Below are 24,749 nucleotides of genomic sequence, written 5' to 3' on the forward strand. Positions count from 1 at the left end.
GAAATTCCATTCCTCCCTTATAATCCAAAAGTGCTCAAAAATGCTTTTCAGCTCTTTACCTGCCCCGAGGGATTAAATTTTTGGCTTATTTTGTTTGCTTATAAATGTATTTTTAATGGAATTGTTTTTAAAAACAGGCAGTAATGCGCCTTTTGCCGATAGTTCTAAAGTAGCTTAGTTATTAAAAAATTTTCTTTCAATAGATTTTCTGCAGAAGATAATTTCAGGTCTTAATTACTTTGGCTATGTGAAGTTAAATTTCGAATTAAATCATTATTTGGCGCTATTTTTAAATAAATTTATTAAGAACTGAGTTTATTTTGCAAACAACAGTTTCTTAAGACGAGAAACACAAATAGTCAGTCATTATTTGTGTAACGATAATTGTTTGACTATATAAAATTTTTATTTTCTTAAAACTTTGTTTAATTTAGTGTATTTAATAAGGGAAATATTTAGACAGCATTTTTATGAAACATTGTACTAAGTAAAGAGTTTATTCAGGAAGTGTAATTTTTCAAAATGATAATTCTTTAGTTCGGTAAGTTGTTACAAGGGATATTTCGTTTAATTTTAATAGCTGTTCAAAAATTTTATTTATAGCTATTTAGGGAATTTTATTCTGCGTTTTAAAATTTCAAACAAATACAAAATTTAAATATCAGTTTTTGATATTTTTTACGCAAATGATATTAGTGTTTTTTTCGGAATGAAAATTACATACGAAGCCATAAGTAGTTTTGAAATTTAATTTAATGTGCTATCAGTAAATTATTTATATTTTGTTGAAACAATTTTGGGCTATTAAATTTTTCACCATTTAAATAATGATTTAAAAGTGAAATATGTAAAAAAAATATTTAAAATTTATTTTAGTGATTTTGAAAGTAATTATGTATAAGAAATGTGATCATTGTTTTTATAGTACATTTTTAAAGTATATTCTTATAGTTTAGTAGTGATTTGATTTTAAAGTATTCAATTCAGTATTCGATTTTCCAAACTTTGGGTGCATTATCTGTAAAATAAATTTTACCGTAAAATCCATTTTGACCGTAACTTTTACAGTAATTATTCATTTAATTTGAGTGTTTTAGTAATTTTTAGGTAATAATTACTATGAAAATTATCGCATATGAGATTTTTGGTTCTGTAACGTAACCCGGTAAAAAAAAAAGGCAAACAGGCCAGTACTTTTTATCGTATTTAATCCGATCATTGAGAAACGAGCGGTTCCACGTCTTCATATGAAAACCACCTTCAAAATAAAAATTTAGAAAAGAAAAATCCAAAATTAAAAAAAATTTTTTTTTAATTGACTGAAAATTTTTAAATGGAATTTCGGAAATTTTTAAAATGCAATTTTTAAAAATCCAGCAAATCTAAAAGTTTCGAAAAATTTAATTCAGAAAATCAAAAAAAAAAAATACTATTGGCTTAATTAATATGATGTCTACTGTATTTCTGGAAGTTTTAATTTAATTAAATATCAAGTAATTGTCTTAAATAATGTAGTAGTTTTTAAACTTAAAGCAAATAAAATGCCGATAAAAAAGTACATTAAAATTAACAGGTTAAAAATTATTGACAAAATTGGACTGATGATTAAATTTCATTATAAAAACTGGAAATTTGACTTTAAATAACTAATATAAAATCAAATCACTTCTAGTTGCATAATCTTATTTTTATTCTTAACAGAAAACGACCCATATATGGTTAGAAAGAATAAATAAAGAACATAACATTTAACTGCATTCCTTCTTTCAACTAAAAAAATGCTGGTAAGAATCAAATGTAACAGCAGTTTTAAAGTGCACTAACAGTAAGTGAAACCAACTGTTCGTGGTGCTTCCCGATCTCTTAAAATTTTTATATAATTTTATAAGGTTTGCTTTTCAAACCATGCTCGCTTTGCTCACAGCTAACCAATTTCAAATGTGTTCCAGCGAAAATACTTAGGAAGTTAAATCAATTAGTAAAGCACTTACGACTAATTAATCTTCAAAAGATTAAATTTTTAGTTAATAATAAATTATTGAAATAAACAAAATCAAATTGAAATAAATGACATGTAATCGAAAAATTTACAGAAGGAAAGCAGCAATTATGGTTTTAAAAGCAGCCTCTCATTAACGCTTTATTCTGCTCATCGAGCACGCTTTCTTTAGTATTCTTAAAAAGGATAAGAGCATGACTACCACTCATTTTGCATATTTGCAATGAATAACAATAATAATAAAAAAAAAATTATTATTATTGAACCTGGATAAGTATAATTAAAACATAAAATGAAAGACTTTATTTCTTCTTATGAGCTATTCGCTTTTAACCTTTAAACACTTAACAACTCATCATAGCTTAATTTATTTAACTTTTTAGTTGTCCACGCGAGAAAAGAATTTTCATTCCTAAATTTATATATTTATATATATATATATATATATATATATATATATATATATATATATATATATATATATATATATATATATATATATATATATATATATATATATATATATATATATATATATATATATATATATATATATATATATATATATGCCAAAAAATACGTCGAAACTGCCCTGAAACCAAAATTGATACCTTCAATCAGGGATCTCTTCTCCAACAACGCACCATTTATTTTTCAGCAGGATTCAGCTCCATGCCACACAGCAAAAGTATGCAAATGCATGGTTTCAAAATAAAGGCATAGATATATTACCATGGCCAGGAAACAGCCCTGATCTCAATCCAATTGAAAATTTGTGGCGACGTTTGAAAATTCTTGTACGAAAAAAACGTCCATCCAATAAAAGACAACTTATTGAAGCTATAATTGATTCTTGGCACCATGTGATTACGAAAGATGAACTCCAAACACTCGTTCACTCGATGAAAAGACGCTGTGAAGCTGTTTTAAAAAATAAGGGTTATCCTACTAAGTATTGATTGTGTAAGTATCACTTTAAAAAAATGCAAACTTAAGATAGATCTGACTATTTGTTGCATAATCTTTTTTGTAATACAGATATTGTAATACTGTATTTATTATTAAATTCTACATTAAATTACCTTCAATTTGATATGTAAACGTTTGTATTTAAGTGAAAATTAATATATTCTCATATATTAATATATTAATATATTCAAGCTCGCAAAGTTGAAAAACATGAAACTTTCAAAAAGTGTCCACACTTTTGGCCACCACTGTATATATATATATATATATATATATATATATATATATATATATATATATATATATATATATATATATATATATATATATATATATATATATATATATATATATATATATATATATATATATATATATATATATATATATATATATATATATATATATATATATATATATATATATATATATATATATATATATATATATATATATATATATATATATATATATATATATATATATATATATATATATATATATATATATATATATATACTTTTTTAGATATTATATATTTATTATGTGTGTGTTATTTTTTTTAGTTAATAGAAAGCTAGAAAGTGCAGTTAAATATTATGTTTTTATTCTTTCTAACCATATATGGGTCATTTTCTTTCAAGAATAAAGCAACATTATATAACTAAAAGTAGTTTTATACTACTTATTTTATACTATATATTCAGTTTTTATAATGTTGTTTATTCAACAGTCCAAGTTTCAGGGAATATATATATGTATATATATATATATATATATATTAATATTATTTTTACGTAAGTTAAAGTTGTAAGTTAAAGTATAAAATATAGGAGATCTAAGGAACTAGCACTATATTTCTATGAATATTAAATAATATTTCAACAAAGAATAATTCTCCATTTAAGTAATTTTTTTTTATCTCGCATAATACATTTGATAGTTCTGTTAGGAAAAAGTTTAGAGTTTAAAGGTAATTTGAACTCCTAAACACGAGTTAAAAATTGTTCTGATTACTTTAAAAAACATTGCTGTATCTTAATTATTACGAAAATAAAAGACTTAGTACGAAAATATTTTGCATTTATGGGAACACAGCGTAGAAAACAATACACGTAAATTCTTATAATCTAAAAACTGATGTAAAAATAGTTTTCAAAATAAACGAACGGGTTACGTTACTTGATATTTTATTACCGAGCTGGTTTTAAATTTTCTTGTTTTTCTAAAAAAATTATTCTTGTTGGACTAAAATTAGTTTCATATTTTATAATATGATCTCAACGGTTTGCTGCTTTTTCATCAAAATTGTTTACTTAATAAATTTTTATTATTAAAGTAATTCTGTGACATTTACCCTTTTTAGAGATATTTATTAAATGAGATTTGTGTTTTTAAAATTAATTTGGTTTAATTTAAAATTATATAGTTATAGTTAGTTAGTTTTATAATATAATATAATATAATATAATATAATATAATATAATATAATATAATATAATATAATATAATATAATATAATATAATATAATATAATATAATATAATATAATATAATATAATATAATATAATATAATATAATATAATAATATTGTTTTAAAATAAGATTAAATTTTACTATTTTTCAAATAATTTTATTAAAACTTATTAACAAAAAATCTTTTAATTGCTATCTTTAATTTATCTTGATATAATAAGTGATGAAAATGTTTAGATTTTAATTCATTTCCACTTCCTCTTTTACTAAAAAATAATTGAAAGGTTTAGCTCATTTTTTAAAGCAGTATTTATAATTAAAAGAATTTTTTATAGTTTACTGAATCATTCTTTTTCATAATACATTACATAAAAATGTAATTCTATGTTTTTTCAATTCTAATATTTGAACCGCAAAATTATGTTTATAAATGTGTAGAAAAATCATGCATTAAAGGGTTTCACAATATTTCGAAAAAATAGTGGAAGAGTTTTTCCAGTGTTAATTTTAAAATTCTTTATCTAATTCCTGAAATAAAGTATAATTAAATTAAATATTCTATTTTAATTCAATTTATTTTCTTTTCGAAATAAGAGAGTATAAAAAATTATAACAAATTAAGAAGAAATGATTATTTTATTTTCATGGCTAAAGCACTAACAAGACATTAAGATCCTTTAAGGATCTCCAATAGTTTTAATAAATAATTCATTAAGAAGAATTTGTGAAAACCCACTTCTCAAAGCTCCTAATTTTGAAAAATTGTTTAAAAAAATATTATTATTATTTTAAGGGTTAAAATTAGTAATAGAATGATATGAAAGATATTTTTTTTATTTAGGCGTGCATGGTAGCAAAACCAGTATTGCAGTACAAATTTATCTTGCATGACTCTTGTCATTTTTAATACTTGTAGTATAATGAGTATTAAATATTTATAAATTAAGGATTTTTTGTTATTTCTTTGTCCTCTCTTGTTTAATTTTTTAGGTTTGAATATTTAATGATTTGAAGATAGAATTGTAAATGTATTTTGTATCTAAACTTGTATTGTATGTTAGGGATTAATTCGTTTATTTTAATAAGCAGCGTGAAATTAGCTTTATTAATGTTATATTATATAAATTATAATTTGATAATTAACAGTGAAACAAAATTTAATGAAACTGCTGTTCTAATTATAAAAAACTAGCTGAATACTCTCTTTTTGTAGGGGATAAATAAAAAAAAGGAAAATCTATGGTAATAAGGCACACGGTTTACATGTATGTATTTACTGTGAGCAAATTTAAAGTTCTGAACCGCTCCGCACCGAATTTTGTGCAAATACTGAGAAAGAGATAGCGGATCAGTCTACTTTAAATGTACCTTCAAACAATGGTTCACGTTACATCACAGAGAAATTTTTTTCAATCTTTTAGAATCAGGCAATTTGCTAGCTTGCAGTTCTAATTAATCGAAAATTAGCTTTATTGCACGTTCTTATGAATTACTAGGAGATCTATTATATTAATGACAATTAATTTACTAAACAACACTGGAAAATCAATTTTTGTAGCATTTATACAAATACCTGATCTTGCTTAAATTGGGAGTCGAGATTTTATATCTGATATTAGTTTTAAGGCTAGAGGTTTTATTTAAATGATATTTTCAGTTTATTCTTTGTCGAAATCAGCAAGTTTAAAAACGTTATATATAACAAGATTTCCCGTTAATGTTGCGATAAACTTCTAGGGGGTTAAGGTACATAAACAGGGTTAAAATAGCATAGAAACCCATGTCCAGAAATGTCGTCGTAAGCGGCTCGGAGCGTTTCCATATTATGATCTGTGCAAAAGCATATAAAAAAGCAGATCATAATGGAGTGTTGCACCTAGCGGCGTATGACGGCATTTCAAGGAATGATTTGCTATGCAATTTTAACCCTGATAATTTGCCCTAACTCCCCTAAAAGATTACACAACATTTACAACATTTATGAAACTCGCTTTTAACTTGCAACGTTTTCGAAATTTTATATTTCAACAAAGATAGACTAAAAAGGACTCATTAAAAAAACTTTAGCTTGCCGAGAAAAATCAAGTACAGATTTAAAAATAACGATAAAAAGATATCTAAGATCTGTTTAGTAAACTTATGCAACCGCAAAAAATCGCTCTCCTGTGCTATTTATCTTTGGTTTCATATGTTAGGCTATCATGAGTAAAATCAACGTTTAATTTCACGATGCATGGTCATGACGTCACTGAATTCCTTTTTAAAAATATTTCGTATTTCAAAATAAATAATTTTAACATTGGTATTCCCCATCTATCCTAAAAAAACAAACAAACCCTATCGGAAGTCCTGAGGTCCTCTTCTGACATCAAAGCATTAAAGATACTATTTCTTTTTTTGACTCTCCGGATATGTTTATATATCCTCGGAATATTTAGTTTTTCTTAACTTAATTTTTGTACCGCGTTTTTGAGAAAAAATGTGTTCTTCATATTTTGAAATATCATATAAAGATATAAAATAAAGTACTTTAGAATATTATCCTAAATTAATATGCAATTACATGATAGTTAAGATGGGGATTTACGCAATTTGGTTTACACCAGCAGAAATTATTGTACCTGAATCTTATACCGGAAGTTGAAACAACCTCTACAAATACTACCTTCTACCGTGGAGAGCATGAAACATGGTCGAGAATAATGTGAATATGAAACCACGTGTTTCTATACCAGTGATTTTAAAGTGTGACTCTATAAACTTAAATGATAGTAACTCAAGAAGAACTAATGAAATAGAATTGAAGTTATTTTTTAAGTCATAAAAAATATCGTAAACTCGAATATCACATTTTAAATTATATTTCATGTTTAGATAAACTTTCTTTTAGTTGAACTTTGATGATAGTGAATCTAATATTATCAAGTTGCACCGGAATATATAACAAATAATAAATAAAAGTAAATAAATGTTGTATATTGGTGTAATGAATGTGTAAGATGGTGATATAAGGATACTTATAAATTTCGGAGTGTGGCAAAAAGTCTAATACCTATTTTATACTACTGTACCTATTTAATACACCTTGGTGTAATAGGTTCGCATTACCACTGTACTTATAACAATACCAAAACTATTGATTACTATATTTTGTTAAGCATTAGTGGCATCAATTATAGTTAGGCGGTTTTTTACGACGCTCAAAATAAGTACTCATATTAAGTTGTTCGTTAAAACTGATTATAAAAATATTACTGTCGTTATTAATTATTTTCTGCAATTTCAATAAATTAATATTTTTAATACGTACATATTGAAATATAAAAAAAATATATTAAAATGCTAAATTAATGGAGAAGGGGTACTTATTCGTACAGATAAACTGTAAAAAATTGCTATATTGCTATTGACACCAATGATGCTTAATTTTCGAAATAGCTGCAAACTAAAATGAAAAAAAAAGTTTTTTACTAAAAAGCTAAATTAATTGAGGAAAGGTACTTATTCATCTAGGAAAGTCATAAAAAATCGCCTAATTATTTTTGACGCCAATATTGCTTGTTAATTTTAGTATCATAATATGTACTACTGCTACTACGTTAATTGAGGTTTTTAATAAATACCAAATATACTGTGATTGGTATCGAAATACCTCCGTGGAAGCAAATTTTTACGGCCCACTAAAAGGGATATGTGCAGGAGAATATTGCTGATTATGGTAATTTTTGACCTTCAGGGAGTTTGACCTTCGGACAATACCTTTATGCCAAATCATTGTGAAGGTAATTTTTATTTCGATGGGGTAAACTTATCAAAATATGTAAAGTGAAAAGTTTTAATTGCTACAATTTAATTAATTGTGTCAGTATATGTTTTTCAGTTCTGTGCATGATTTAGCTAATTTATTGTATGCTAATTTATTGATCATTTACTTTTTCTCGCCCTTTGCGAATAGCACGTATTCAGCTAGTAATCAATAAATCTCAGAAATCATGCACAAAATTTAAAGACTAGCATAATTAATAAATCTAAAATGATTTTTATTTATTTATTATTATTTGTTGCCAGCTTTTACAATATTAAATGAAGTAAAACACGTATTTCAGCTCATCCCAAGAGAATAGTGATTAAATGTATTCAGCATCACATAGCATGATGCTACTGCTTTCAGCAAATTCGTGATAGTCAAAATTTACCACTAAAATTTTCTCCGGTAAATACTTCTTTCGACATTGCTGTTTCAATAAGTACCATTTATATTAGTTTATTACTTTATATCTGTATTAGTACATTCGATACCTATTACATAACGCTTCAATATTTGACTTTTGTGCAAACTAAATCTGGAATTTAAAAAAAATAATGTTTATAAGACCTGGATAAGGACTTTCGAGTGTGACCACTTCTCTATTAGACTTTTCATATACTGTTTGAAATTCGCGAAGAATTCGCTATAGAAATCTTATTGAAACTACCCCGATTACCATAATATCAGTAATGCATTTATCAAAATTAATAAAGCGTCTCTTGCTTAATTAATTTTGGTAAGGATTGTAGGTAAGGATTAATTTTGGTAGGATTGTGGTTTCTCTAAGAGAATAAGGGCACAAAATGGAAGGATAATGAAATATAGTTGCGTTTATTAAAAAAAATCTATTTGCAGCTCACAATAAGTTCACTAACTCAAAATAATGTTTAATGCATAAAAACCTAATTTGACAGCTAAAGGTAGGAGTGAAAAATTCAGATTTTATTGACTCAAATATTTTCTGTCCGACTTATCAGTTGAAGTTTGACTTACCATTTTGTAAAGTATCAACAATAAGCTCTTCACAAGGGGGGCCTGATCCTTTTCCATTAAAAGCTTGTACAATTATGCTGTACTTTGTGGCTCTCCGAAGATTTGTCAAAATAATTTCTTCTTTAAAATCTCCTTGTACTTCAACTGTCTGATAAATATAGTTCTCTGCTCCTCCGTAGGGTTTGTATCCGACATAATATCCTTTGACGTTTCCATGTCTTAACTCTTTTTTAGGCGGCTGAAACGCAAAATATCGGCTGATAAACTAGGCTATTTATATACATGTTTTTAATATTATATTTATGAGAATACATATGAAGCACCTGGAGCAATAAATTGATAGTCCAAATTTTTGATTCTGTACAACTTTTAATTTTATAGAGTCTAAAGGAATTTTTTTCCCTTCTATGATTAATGCGGCTATCATCTGAAAATTTCTTAAAATGATAAAAAAATTCCTATGGGAGGCTTTTTACATGGAAGTGAGTGACAGTAAAGGTTTGCGAGGGGTCAAAAAAGGACCCTCATTGGGAAGCTATTTTATCCTGTTTGTTACGACTTGTTAAATCGAGCATTTCTTATCGAGTTTATTTCTAGTTGCAAACACGCAATTTATAAATTCGGATATTTATAAACACAGAAGTTCAAGTTTAAAGTTCATTCTCTAAATAAATGTAAAATCTCCCTTAACTTTTCACCAACAAATGGCCTTAAAAGTTAAAATAATTAATCAAATTAATATCAACTAATTAACTAAAGGAATTAATTTTTATAAATCAATATCAATTTCCAAAATATTTCAACGTAACATAAAAAATTGCCCTTTAAATCTTAAGAGCATTTTTGGAGACAGAATTTTCATAGATAAAAAAATGATTTTTTATATGTTTCAATTATGAAAGAAAGTAAATATCGATTTAAAATTTTCAATATCACAATGCTGAGTCGCAGTGACTTTTGGGATAGAGTGTTTGCCTTCCAATGAGGTGACTCAGGTTCGTATCTCCGAGGTAGATACGAATCCTGCTCCTGGTTCGCAACAGTGCTGTTGTAAAATATTCTCTGTGATAGACTGATGATGGGTTAGAATCCCCTTGCCGTCGGGCTAGCCGTGGGAGGTATTCATGATTTTTCTCTCCATATAATAAAAATACGGTTAGTTGCTTTAAAAATTCCTCCCCGAAGGCTAGTTTGTCCCGATGCTTGATCCAGGAGTTATATATATATATATATATATATATATATATATATATATATATATATATATATATATATATATATATATATATATTGACACATTATTTTTAAAATATATATTTAATTTTCAACACATCTTTCATAATTTTAAAATTTTAAGTTTAAATTTTTGAGTAATTTTTTATTACAACACCTACGACCCATTTCAAAACTGTATAGCATTGCGGTTATATTTGATTTTACTACGCGTATTAAAATTTCCAAAGGATGAGTGACTAAGTGCGTTTTTCATATATTTATTCTCCGTTGACCTCATAATAATTTATTAAAAAAAAGTTAATCAAATCAGGTTATACGAAAATATTAATTAAGCTATTAAAGTAATTAAATTTGTTTTCAAGGAAAATTTTTTTTCTCACTTACTTTAAACAGAAAAGTTAATGAACTTTATTGTAAAAATGCATCTGTTGAATTCTATGAGCTTAATTAATAAAGAAATGATTAAAAATTTCATATCTCTATAAGTTATTCTCTATAAGCTTTTCTCATATTCTCTATTAATTTTTCTCTTATTCTCTATAAGTTTTTCTCTTATTCTATTTAATATTCTTTTAATTTTTAGTTTTTTGGCACTTTTTAAGAAATAAATTAAGACTTCAAGAAAAAAAAACTTTTGAAGATTAAATGCGAATTATCATAAATTATTCAAAATGATATAATTCTAAAATTCGTTCGATTTATAATTTGCCTTAACCATAATTGAGAAAGCATTAAATTTTAACTTTAAGTTCTAAATAGCGACCATTAGTTTTGAAATGAGATAGGTTATGAATTTGTACCTCAAATATTGAACTAACTCAACTAGAAAAAAAAGTTACTTATCAACACTTTACAGTGGTAATTACCAACCGAGTAATAAATTAAGCGTTCGTTATTTCTCCTCACGTTCGCACATTTCTCATCGAGACAACCTGTAAAATATTCATTCCTCTATCATAAATAATTTATATACTTAAAACGTTTTACATTCGGAATAGAGAGATAACGTGAAGTAAATGTAATTGCAGTTATTTTCGCCCAGTTGTATTTCAACTTTTAACCATAAATTCTGTTTTATATTGCTCAAAAATGTCCATTTTAAAGGAATTTTAATTAATTGATTTTCAAATTATAATAAATGGGAAAAAAATTAATGCACAAAGTTTCTCGTTTTTCAAAGAGATAAAAGAGAGAAGTAAATGGATAATTTAAGCATGCACTTAGAAAGTTCCTTTTTCGCTAAAAATGTGGATTGGTTATTATGCAAAAATACCATACTTTTGACGTTTTATGAAAGAAAAGCTGAAATATATATAAAAAAACGAATAAAAATGAATACGATATAAATCAAATGGATGCAAACTATAATTTTTAAAAAAAGTATTAAGTGAGGCAGAATAATGACGAAGAAAATAATTCTTTTTGTATTTGTTCTGTGCTTTTCTTGGTGTTACTATAGTTGGATAAGTAAACATACTTAATATAGTGCGGGTTCTTGAACTCTAAATTTGAAAATGTCGGATTTCTACACAGTTCTAAGAATTTTTTGCTTTAAGTTTTTTTTTGTAATTTCTTAATTTTTATTTCCTTTTTTAAATTTTTATCATTCCATAAAAATATATTTTTGGCAAATAAAATATAATTCAAAACGATGTAAAATACTACTTCTAAGAAAAATATTAAGAAAGTTAAAAAAAAAAAATTGAAAAATCCAAAAAAGAATTTTTTGCATTCGATTCGTTCTGTACATTGCCTACGTTTTTTCTTTTCTTTTACGACTGCTGTTTGATGGGTAAATTAGAGATAATAAAAGTACGAGATTTAAACAGTGTCGAATGATTTTAAATCAATGTCGAATGATTTTAAAAGTATTTTTTGCTTTATTTTTCTGTTGCTATTTTTGATTTTGATTTTATTTCATTTTTTTAATCATTCAAAAAGGAACATATCTTTGACACGTACAATATATACCGAAATGACACGAAATACTGCTTTTAGAAAAGTATTTAGAAAGGCAAAATAATAATGATGAATAATCGAAAAATTATTTTCGTTTTTTCTCCTGTACTTAGTGTGTTTTACTGTGGTGCAACTGTTGTTTGATAAGTAAATTAAAAACACAAAAAGTGCGGGTTTTTGAACTCAGAGTGTAAAAATTTCGAATTTTAGCGCGATTTTAAAAGTATTTAGTTTCTCATTTCTATTTACCTTCAGTATTGGACAGCTGACTCATAAGACAAGAGGATATAGGAATAAGCATAGGTGGCAAAATCACTTTCATGGAGAAAGTTTAGAACATTTGCGTTACGTGGAGACAAAAAACATGAAACCTTTCTATTGTTTACTGGATGATAAGGGAACTTTTTCATAAGATCTGTACGTTACTGTGGATATTTCAAGGTTAGAATAGATCTCAGTGCAAGCCTAAAGAAGTATTTACATACAGTCCTTCGGCAAGTTATTAGACGCACTTTAAGATTCTATGTGAAATCTTAATTATCAGGCAATCCTATGCAGTATTACGCGACTGAAACCGGTTTGCACTTGTTTACGTTTGTGTGTCAATTGGTTAACATTGTAATGCAATACGTTAAGAGTAAATATAAATAGGAAGTGTATAAAAAATCTCCTGTATAAAAAACCATTACGTGTATGCTTAAACATAAAAATATTGCATATAAACTCGTGTAAAGCATGTAATGATTAAAAAATTTCAGTGCGTCTAATAATTAGGTCTAATTATTATAATATATTAATGTAATACTCGATATAATAAGTATTCTATATTTATACAATATATCGTCTAATTTATCCAATCGTCGAATTTATATTGTGTATCGTTTAATTTAACCAATTGATACACGAAGTGCAAACAGGTTTCAGTCACGTAAGAACAATAAAGCTACATAGTATCCCCTGATAATTAAGATTTTTACATAGAATCTTATAGTGCGTCAAATATTTAGTCAGGGACTGTAACTTACTGATGCTAAGATTTGTATCTACACTACCGGTCAAAAGTTTGCGAAAATTTTGAAATCTACAAAAAAAAGGTCTAAATTCAAATGTTCATAGAACTACGAAAAATCATTCAAAATGCATGAAAATTTGATATGTTCTAAAGTGAACCTTCTACAGTTAGATACATATGATCAAATTGCAATACTTCGTTTTTTGCGAACTGAATCCAGCTTTTCATCATGGGTTGTTTCTATGGTGAAAAAAGTTGTTAAGTTAGAACGCTTGCCAAACTTGCAAAAAAAATTTTCTGCACTTTCTGCTGATAGAAAATAGATATTTGAACCGTTCTATGTGAGTCCTCAAAATTTCAGATCGATTTGATTTTTTTTGACGAAGTTATAGAATTTTGAAAAACATGTGTACTATTCTCGATTTTTGAGCACTCCACATATGCGGTCTTTTGGTCCATACATCTTCTACCAAAGAACTTTTTAATTTTAACGTTTTCTATATTTTCAAATAATTAATATTGGTTATAAAACAAATATTCTTATTCATTATTGTAATTATTGTTATTAAAAAGAATTTATTATGAATATGATTAAAACAATGTCTCATAGATGTCACATTTCATCGAAAATTTGTTTGTTCTTGCAAACGATGCTCTGATATTTCGAATAGAAATCAGTTATGGGACATTTTACAACAGGAATGGAACTCTATATCACTTAAAGTGATTAATGGTTTGTTAGAACGAATGCCACGCATATGTAAGGCAATAATAAAAGTAAAAGGTGGATGGTTCGAGGAATCTAAGATTTAAATGTTAATTTATTTAATTACAAAATACGAATAAGAATATGCTATATATTTGACCTGTTGTAAATAAAATACAGTTTAGAAAAATGCGAATTTTTTATACTACTGATATTATTTTTTAGAATTATTTATGTAATTATTGTTATAACTTTTTATTTTAATTTAATGTAAAGTAAAAATATCACAACAAGACTAATACACATGAGCAATAAATATAACAATAATAATTACAATAAAGAATAAGAGTATTTGTTTTATAATAATCATTAATTATTTGAAAATATAGAAAACATTAATATTAAAATTTTCTTTTGTAGAAGACGTATGGACCAAAAGACCGCATATGTGGAATGCTCAGAAATCGAAAAAAGTACACATATTTTTCAAAATTCTATAACTTCGTCAAAAAGAATCAAATCGATCTGAAATTTTGAGGGCTTACATGGAACGGTTCAAATAACTATTTTCTATCAACAGAAAGTATAAAAATTTTTTTTTGCAAGTTTGGCAAGTGTTCAAACTTATCAACTTTTTTCACCATAGAAACAACCCATGATGAAAAGCTGGATTCAGTTCGCAAAAAACGAAGTATTGCAATTTGATCATATGTAACTAACTGTAGAGGGTTCACTTTAGAACATATCAAATTTTCACTCCATTTGAATGATTTTTCGCAGTTCTGTGAACATTTGAATTTAGACCTTTTCCTTGTAGATTTCAAAATTTTCGCAAACTTTTGACCGGTAGTGTATGTTACCGCATTTGGAGCTTTATTAAATAATTTATCAAAAAAATTTGTCTATCAAGCTTTTGTTGCAATATTTTTTGTTGAAATTTGTTTAATAGCTGAAAATCAATTGACAATTTCATTTAAATTTCACTATTGAGCACAAATCTGCTTAAAAAAAGTATAATAAATGTTAAATTATGAAAAAATACATAAAAATGTGTAAAATAATAAATGTCAGATAACTTAAAAAATATTTTTTAAGTACAAAAAATATAAAAATATTTCGTAAAATTCGATACATTTATTATTAATTAAAAATTTCTTTAATCTGCTAACATATTTCAACATTTGACTTCATTTTTTTATAATTAATAATTTACTTCATTTGTTTTGAATTATTAGTTATTTTTAAATTTAGCTTAGAATTATTATATATAAAAATGTGATTTTTTCATCCATCTGACTTGAATTTTGTTTTTCATTGGAATACGATAATCTGCAAATTGGAGACATAAAAAGGATAAAAGTTGAATTATTACTTTTTTGTTGATAATTTATGATGCGTTATTATAAAATAATAATACTAAAATTTATAATGAATTGAAATAAAAGAGTTTAAAAATTTGAAACTCTGCATTATTTAAATCATATTTTTTGCGTTAAAATCCATAAAAAGTAGAAAAAATAATAGTTATGAAAAAAAGAAATGAATGAAAGAAATAACGTAATTAATGATTAACTGGAAAATAACATACTTATTCAAAATATAAAGTTAGTACAGTTGAATAGAGGGGTCTTAAATACCCATATTTTTAAAATGATTAAAGATTAGCAAAAATGATAAAAAACAGAAAAAAAAATCTATTCAGTTTTTATCAGTTTTAATCAAACAATATTTCCCTCTTTTTTTACGTAACGGACGTCTTAATCTTTAGTTAATTTCGTTCCCCACATTTTATAGTTTTACGCTTTCAATGGTTATTCATGCAGCACAAATGTGTTTTTTTCGTTCTTTCAACATTCTCGGAACCACTATTTTATAAAAAGTGTCTTTGATGCAACTTGATAAAAATAACATTGCGTATGGTTGGGGTATTAAGCTGGTCATGTTATGAAATTAAACAATATTTAAAGGCTCCTTTTTTTTTTAAAAAAAATATATAATTCTAATAATTACAGATAGTACTTATGAAGTAATTTTGTGACATGCTTTATACATCTGCAAAGTTAAACGTGTTTAAAAAAATATATATATTTTAAGGTGCTTTTATAATTATTTATTAAGTTTTATTCTCATAGATGGCGTAATAGCTTTAGTTTGCGGTAAATTTAATTAAGCTCATGCTACCACAGGCAACTCCGGGAATCGAACCTTGTACCTTTTGATCCGTAACCTGACAGCCCAACTAGCTGCATCACTATTACTAACTATAAATGCCAAAAATAAGCCATTAATATAGCTCCAAGGAAATCACACTCCCGGGACACCATTTATGAGCCACCGATGTTGCAATCCTCGAAATACTTTAATTAATGCATTTGCGATGCATTAGAATACGTTGAAAGTTCGAAAGTGTGAAAAAAATTTCGATATTTTTGATTATCGTATAAGAAAAGGGTGACACACCGAACATTTGTTACTGAAAAAAACCTCCCTTGTACTAACTCTGTACGTTGTAAGTCATTTAATAATTTCCGGCAATGTTAAAAGAAATTTTAAGATTACGTTCAATCAAAATTACTGTCATGGATGATACAATGATACTGTACATTGGAAGTCATAAAATAATTTCCGGAATAGTTAAAGGAAAATTTAAGATTACTTTCAATCAAAATTGCTGTCATGGATGATACAATGATACTGTACGTTGTAAGTCATAAAATAATTTCCGGCATAGTTAAAGGAAAATTTAAGATTACTTTCAATCAAAATTACTGTTATGGATGATACAATGATACTGTACGTTGTAACTCATGAAATAATTTCCGGCAATGTTAAAGTAAATTTTAAGATTACTTTCAAACAAAATTACTGTCATGGATAATACAATGATACTGTACGTTGTAAGTCATAAAATAATTTCCGGCAATGTTAAAGTAAATTTTAAGATTACTTTCAATCAAAATTACTGTCATGGATGATACAATGATACTGTACATTGTAAGTCATAAAATAATTTCCGGCAATGTTAAAGTAAATTTTAAGATTACTTTCAATCAAAATTACTGTCATGGATGATACAATGATACAACTTGAAGATAGTTACTTACTTGCCAAGAAACATGAATAGTATTTGATGATGAAGCAACAGCATGAACAGCAGTCGGTACACCTTCAGGGGCTTAAAAAATTACAATATTTATTATTTTCCTATTGAAATATAATAGGAGAAATTAACAGGGAACCAAATAAATAAAATTAATTCATTTTGTTATTGAATTATCATATAGTTACTTAAGAAGCAAAAAACAATGCAACTAATTCATTTTTCTTAGGATGAAATAATAGGATAGCTTAAATAAGCAATAAATAAATGCAATGAATTCATATTTTTTTCTTTATGTATAATAGAGTTATTTAACAAAGGAAAAAATGCTACGAATTCGTCATTTGCTAAAAGGAAGTATAAGATAATTGCTTAACAGAGAAACTAAAAATTACAATGAATTCATTTTTTTATTGAAGTATGATAGATTTACTAACAAAGAAACAAAAAATGTCACGAATTCATTATTTTCCAAAATTAAATGTTTTAGAATAACTTAACAAGGAAGCATATGAATATAATGAAAAAAAAGTTTGAAAATATTAAGATATTGTTGCTAAAATGAAGCAGAGTGTAAATTCCAGAAGCAAACCCCAAGTAAATTTTTGCTTAAGACACTTGCCAGAGATGATCATTCCCTTACATAAAAATTGTAAACATTCACCTCACTTGGTCTTTGGGTAAATTGTTTCATTTACTTCTCAGGTATTGCAGAAAAACTCAAGCTTATTATGATAAGCACTTCTCATGAATTTGAGGCAATTTTATTAGTTAATTCCCCTAATACAATGACACATGACTTACTATTTTAGAATAGCATTGCTCGTTGAAAACCACAGAGCTCTTAGTCTGCATATTAAACAGGACTGTTACTTTGTTTGCAAATTTAACAAAGATATTAGTTATTTTGTAGAAAACATGGATTATCTTGTCTCCGGATACAACTTGTTTTAAATATCTATTTTTCAGGTATTGCAGAAAAAGTTGAGCTAAATATAATAAGCACTTTTCTTGAATTTGTGGCAATTTAAATAGAAATAATTCTCCAAATTTAATGACACGTGAATTGTTATAGAATATCACTACACGTTGAAAACCACAGAGCTCTTAGTCTGCATATTAAACAAGACTGTTACTTATTTTGCAGAATAAATGGATTATCTTGTCCCAGGATGCACTTCATTAAACATCTATTTCTCAGGTATTGCAGAAAAAAAATAAGGTAATTATATAAAAAAAAATGTGCATAATATTTTTGAATAAAATTGTTCTAATATACTATTACGTAATTGTTGCTTTTGCCCTTTGTTACAAACTTGTTAGGCTATATCATTTTTATTAAAATTTTAAAAAAATTTATAATAATCTTGAAATTTTACTTCTTACGTACAAAATTTTAAATGTCACATGTCTAACAAAAATATTTAATTAGCTTTTTTTTAAAAATTTAGAAGTCTCTTATGATTTTATAAAATGCCTTATTTAATAGATTGATAATTATTAGAAATATTAACTATTTTAGTTATTTATAAAATTGTTGTGTATAAATATAATTTCTTTATGTTTAAATATTATCTTTTTAATTTGATATGTGAAAACTAATAATTTCGGTGTTTAACGTAAATTTTATTCAAATTCTAATAAGATAGATTGACGTAACGATTACTTTAATTTTAAAATTAAGTGTGGAAAACACAAGTAAATGATTATAGATGGGATATTTTTAGTAATTTCTTATTGAAATATTAAATTCGTTAATAAAGAAATTCAGATAATTCAGATTTTATTTTCAATGAATGTAAGTTAAAACAAAGCAATGCCTGTGAAGATAAAAAGCTCTGCTGTAAGAAACTAAATAAAATAAGTCATAGAATTTAAAAATCAATTTCATTCCAAGTAATAATGTCATTTAAAACGAAGAATTAAAAATAAAATCTTGACAAGAAAACTACTGAGAGATATCAAGACGTTTAAAGAGTCTTTTTTATAATTAGAAACTATTCTTAAATGACTTAATAAGATATTTGATGTCACACGAAACTTTCATTTAAAATCTCTCTCTTTCGTTTTAGTTTTATTTCTCTAACAATTGATATTATTAAACCATTGTAACGATTTTAGTTTAAATGATTTGTTGTCATTAGCATTTGCTAACGTTTTATAAATCCATTAAAATTAATAATTTTCTAGAAGTTTTAGCGAAATAAACTTTAAAGCAAATGAAGCTTTTTATGTAAAATTTCAGTGATATAAAATTTCAAATCTTTTAATTGATGAAAGATTCGAAAACTATTGCATATAAATAAATAGAAAAAAACGTTATTTCAATGAAAATAGTATTTGTTTTGAAATAAAATGAAATTAGTATTTTTATTTTATTTATGTTTACAATATTTCAGTGTGAGCGTCAGGTATAATTAAAGTTCAAATGTGTATTAAAAATAAAATTGAACTTGCTATTTTTGCATCTTATATAAGTATAATGCATAAAAAGATTTAACTTGAATAACTGTTTTTTGAACTATCGTTTTTTCACTGACTAAGTATATGACTTAAATTTAAAGGTGTGAGCCCAAATATGCCAATTAAGAAGGGCAGACGATATTTTAAATTAAAAAACAGCAACTAAAATTTACTTTTTCTTCCTCTGAATAAGCTTAATTCTTTTCGATAGATTCGGTTATTTTGCCATCAAAATATTTGTGACACCTGCAATCTAGGTAAGATGGTTTCAACAATTAAGTCCAAAGTTTAGGACCCATATTGTTAATTTCAGTTTATTTTACACAAAGTCATGTCAAAGACAGTTGCATTTTTAAATTTTCATTTTTCAAAAACTATTTAACCGATTACAATCAAATTTTAAAATTTTTCATTTAAATTTCCATAGTCAAAAATTATGTACAAATTTGTGTAGTTACCTTATAATCCCCAAAACTTTTTTCACCATTATTAAAATAAATAATGAAGGATTATAAATAATTATGAAAATTACTTCAAGCAGAAATATTTTTTAGAGAAAAGGATGTTATAACTATGCTCAAAAATATTTGTATTCGTTTTAAACTTTCCAAAATATAGCTAAGACTCACAAAAATAGATTTTGATAACAAGGGACTAAGAGTTCTGCTCGTTAAACGCATTTTTGCAAATTGTGATTCCCCTTAGCATATTTTAAGAACCAAATTCCAAGTCCGAAATAAAGAGGTATATTAATTAGAAGAAAGTCCTATTCGTTCCTGATTTCGCATTTTGCACTCTTAAAAATTTAAATAGCAGATTTGATCTCACCCTTTAAACTCAGTAAGATTATCTTTCAGTTTATGAAAATTCAGTCATTAAAATGAAAGTTATTCAGGGTGGTGATATATTTAATATTTTTCTTTCGGGAAATTTCTGTTTATTTTAATAATTATAGCCTAAGAAATTGACGAAAAAAAATACTTGAATAGTTTAAAAAATAATTCCATAAAGCAACATGACATTCCTTTTTGAGGTTCAGTTAAAATAGTTTAAATAAATATGAGTATAATGGAAAATGTCTTAATTCAATTTAAATACCCAGTTTGTCAGTGATATTTTTTATAAGAATAAATTCTATTTATTCAAATCATCCAAATTAAAAGTTTATTTATTTAGTTATCATTAATATGACATTTCCAATTATTTTTAGCTTAATTCTTTACAAAAATAAATAATTATAACAAAAAAAACTTAAATTAGTTGATTGACAATAATTTTATTTCTTAGTTATTCTATCAACGATGCTTAAAATAAATTTTATACATGAATCAATCAATTAAGGATGTTTTTACTATTAATTACACATAGGTTTTTACAGTTTGTTACGTATTATTAGAAAATAAAATAACGTATTAAAGTAATTAGTTTATTAGCGAAAGAAAATAGATTTACTAATTGTCCATTTTTATTAAATAAATATCTATTTGTTGTGTTCTAAAAGTCATCATCAGCAAGTTTTTACAGATATATACAGCTTGAAATAAAGTTTACAAAAATGGGCATACCAATATAAGAAAGTTGACACATTTAATTTTCTCTTATAAATATAATCTTAAATTCTTCTATGACTGTTGTTAATTTTTTAAAGAATAACTATTTAATAGTTCGTGGATTCGATCCCAGCTTTCCAAAGACTCCCCGTGTAGTAAATGGTTAATGGCACGTTAAATCTGTCGAGTCGCAAAGTCCTCCATGAACTGATCCAGGAGTTTCTTTGTCTTCTGGATTCGTTCAAAATTACAAGACTGCGGAGTTGAACTTTAGTAGTCGTAAACCCAAAAATTGGACCAGCTTTTCAACGACGAATATAAATTAAATTAAAAAAAATATATATAAAATGAAAAAATAATAACTAATGAATACAAGTAAATTCAAAATATAATATCCATTTGCTTTTGGTACATTTTATTATACTATTATTTATTTGAAAATATTTTAAAAGTTAAATTTGTCTTTAAAAGGCTACCACGGATGGTACGAATTTATAATTGTGGTTCTAAATTTACTTTGTAGGAATTTAGAGTTTTGAAACTTACTTTATTGTTTAAAGTTCTAAATACTAAGACATCATTTGACAAGCTACATCTATAAATTACCTATCCACCCCGACCCCGAGGTTCAGGACATAACCCGTAACGATTATGCTTAGTTTTTAAATAAGTAATTAAAAGTAAGCACATTATTCCTCATCGAGTGGTTAAATTTTCAATGATATTTGAAATTGCGTATTTTCGCTGCGTACATCTTCCAAAACACGCATTTTGAGCTATGCTAATTTTCGTAATCCCATATTTTGAGGTTTATCCATTGTTATGTGCACGCATTTCGATCTGTTTCCATTTTCATAAACACGTATTTCAAGCTGTGTCCGTTTTCATAAACAAGCATTTCGAGCTGTGTCCATTTTCGTAAATACGCATTTCGAGCTCACAAAGTCTGCGGCAGTCTGGTGCTATGGAAACAAGAAGAGAGCATTTTAGGAAGGGTGGCTTCGATGAAGAGGTCTCCTTTTCTTTCGCCTTCGATGATAGTTTGTATGGGGTATACCAGATTGGCTGACTCAGCCACCAGTAGGAGACTTATTTAATCTGATTCAAGAACTTTTTTAAGATTCGCATGAATATTTCTTTCTTACCTAAAATAATTCTCTCGATTCAATCAGTTGTTATTTTTTAAATACAAAGGAAAAAAAGTGAACAAATTCTGACATTAAGGGTAGTACAGGTTTTTTTAATATTACTTTCTAATTTTACGATATTTATTATGAATGTTCATTGATTGTTAGATTGTTTAATTTCTAAACTTGCACATTTTTTAAAGCAGTTAATTTCTTTTATTCTATGAATTTTCTGGAAAAAGTGAAGAGCTTAAAATTAATAACTCTGATTTTAAAAGGAGATAAAACTTTTGCTGAAAATAAAAATAGTTCACGTTATCTGTGCCGGAGAAATATTAAATATCTTTGTTTTGATTATTAATTTTAAAATATTTTTTGAAACTGAAAGCAAGTGACCGCAACTAGGATGAAATCTAAAACTATCAACGATGATTTTTATCAGCACCCATCAAACCATCTGAAATTATCTGAAGTTTTTTTTGCTTAAATTACGTTTTCTTATTCATATTTTATTGTAACCTGTACAGTTTTTTTTTCACTATTTATTAAAAACTGTTTTTATTAGCAAATTTATTTTTTTCTTAATAACCAATTTATTATGTATGATAAATTCATAGATGAGTTATTTATTAATAAAACATTGAGCTGCTTTAAACAATTTTATACAATTTCCTTACATATTCCATACATACGTATAAATTTTTTTAATTTTTTTTCTAAAACAGAAGCTTTTGAAAACGAGAAAAGATTTAAAAAAAAAGGAATCACACGCTCTAAACGATGTTTCAGGCGCGAATGCTCATTTCTCTTAACTCTAGGGCTAATACAATAGATCGAAGAAAGAAGTCTCCTTTTCTCCCACCGAAACCAGTCTTAAAGAGGGACCCCGCACCCCTACTTGAAATAATCATACCTCGTTACCATAGTCCCCGCCACCCCTCCAGACGAATGGCGGACAGAGTACCTATCGTAGACAAACAGTATGTTCATTTTTATAAACACGCATTTCGAGTTGTGTCAATTTTCGCAAACATGCTTTTCGAGTTGTGTAAAGATTTAAAAACTCACCGATGACATGCTGCCTAATTCTAGAGGGTAGTTTTTGGATTATTTCGGTTTAAAAATCGGAATTGACTAATTAAATTAAAAAAAAAAGATTTTATGACAGTAAATATAAATAAAGATTTTGAAGTAGTTGCTATATTGTGTCACTTTTTATGCCTATTGTTATTCTTCCAAATTGAAGCAGTCAATGCTCAAAAGGGTACGTATCTGTATCATTAAAAAACGGTACGTGTACATACTGTACGGTACAAATCTGTACTTTCGAGAAAAATCAAAGAGAAAAAAAAACTGTGGCAATTTTTGGAAAGATTGTTTTAATTGCTTCCAAACTTTTGGATTCTATTCAATAGGCAATCTAGAAAATTACTCGGTATATGATAATTGGTGATTGATATTTCAAAACCAACAAAAAACTTATTTCGTATTTTATAGTTGAAGTGGTCAATGTTGAAAGGGGGTGTGCAACATTTTTACGAAAATAACTGTACATAACATGTCATTATTTTATTTTAAAAGAGCTAAATTAATAAACTAATATAACAGAGTGTTTTAAAAACAATTTTTTTCCCATTCGCTCCTCTTTAATATCGAAACATCCACAATCTTCTGCTTAAAAACACTAAAATCTGAATACTAAAATTTATGAAAAAGTGCTTAACGTCAATAATTTTAAAGTTAGAGCTTTTAATTCCCTTAATATTTCATCACTCAATTTTTAGAGAGATAATTTAATAAACTCTTAAAATAGACAATTTTTAAAAAAATATCTTTCCATTTGCTTAATTCTTTCTCTTTCTATAAAAGTACATACAACGATACTTGTATGCATTTTAATGGATTGTATGTTTTTGTATTGTGAGGTTTTGTCTTATTATATGTATTTTGTCTTATTTTTATGTATTTTTATGGAACGAGTTCTTTCCATAAAAATACATACAACTGTCATTGTATATTCATGGATTGTATGTTTTTGTATTGTGCTTTTTTGCTTTATGGATTGTATGGATTGAATGTTTTTATGTATTTTTATGGAACGAGTTCTTTCCATAAAAAATTCATACAACGATAGTTGTATGTGTTTTTATGAATTGTATGTTTTTGTATTGTGAGGTTCTGCTTTATGGATTGTATGGATTGAATGCTTTTTTGTATTTTTATGGAACGAGTTCTTTCCATAAAAATACATAACAACGATATTGAAATAATAATGATTTCGTGAAACAGTGTTTAATCTCTATAAATTTAAATTTTAAGTATTCATTCCCTTAACACTTATTTATTTTAT

General features: G+C 26.0%; 1 protein-coding gene across 3 annotated transcripts in view; it reads right to left on the minus strand.

Moving 5' to 3' along the window:
* Positions 1–24,749, minus strand: part of LOC122269136 (cell adhesion molecule Dscam1) — a 398,009-nt gene that overhangs the window by 35,960 nt on the left and 337,300 nt on the right. For all 3 annotated transcript variants that reach the window (XM_071184626.2, XM_071184624.2, XM_087154005.1), the window contains exons 16-17: positions 17,264–17,334; positions 9,247–9,484 (exon numbers count right to left, since the gene is read on the minus strand). In XM_071184626.2, the coding sequence (XP_071040727.2) occupies positions 9,247–9,484; positions 17,264–17,334 (309 nt within the window). The remainder of the gene's footprint in view (positions 1–9,246; positions 9,485–17,263; positions 17,335–24,749) is intronic.

Source organism: Parasteatoda tepidariorum, chromosome 10 (assembly GCF_982258835.1).
Source record: "Parasteatoda tepidariorum strain Cologne lab strain chromosome 10, Ptep-v5.0, whole genome shotgun sequence".
Lineage (NCBI taxonomy): Eukaryota > Metazoa > Arthropoda > Arachnida > Araneae > Theridiidae > Parasteatoda > Parasteatoda tepidariorum.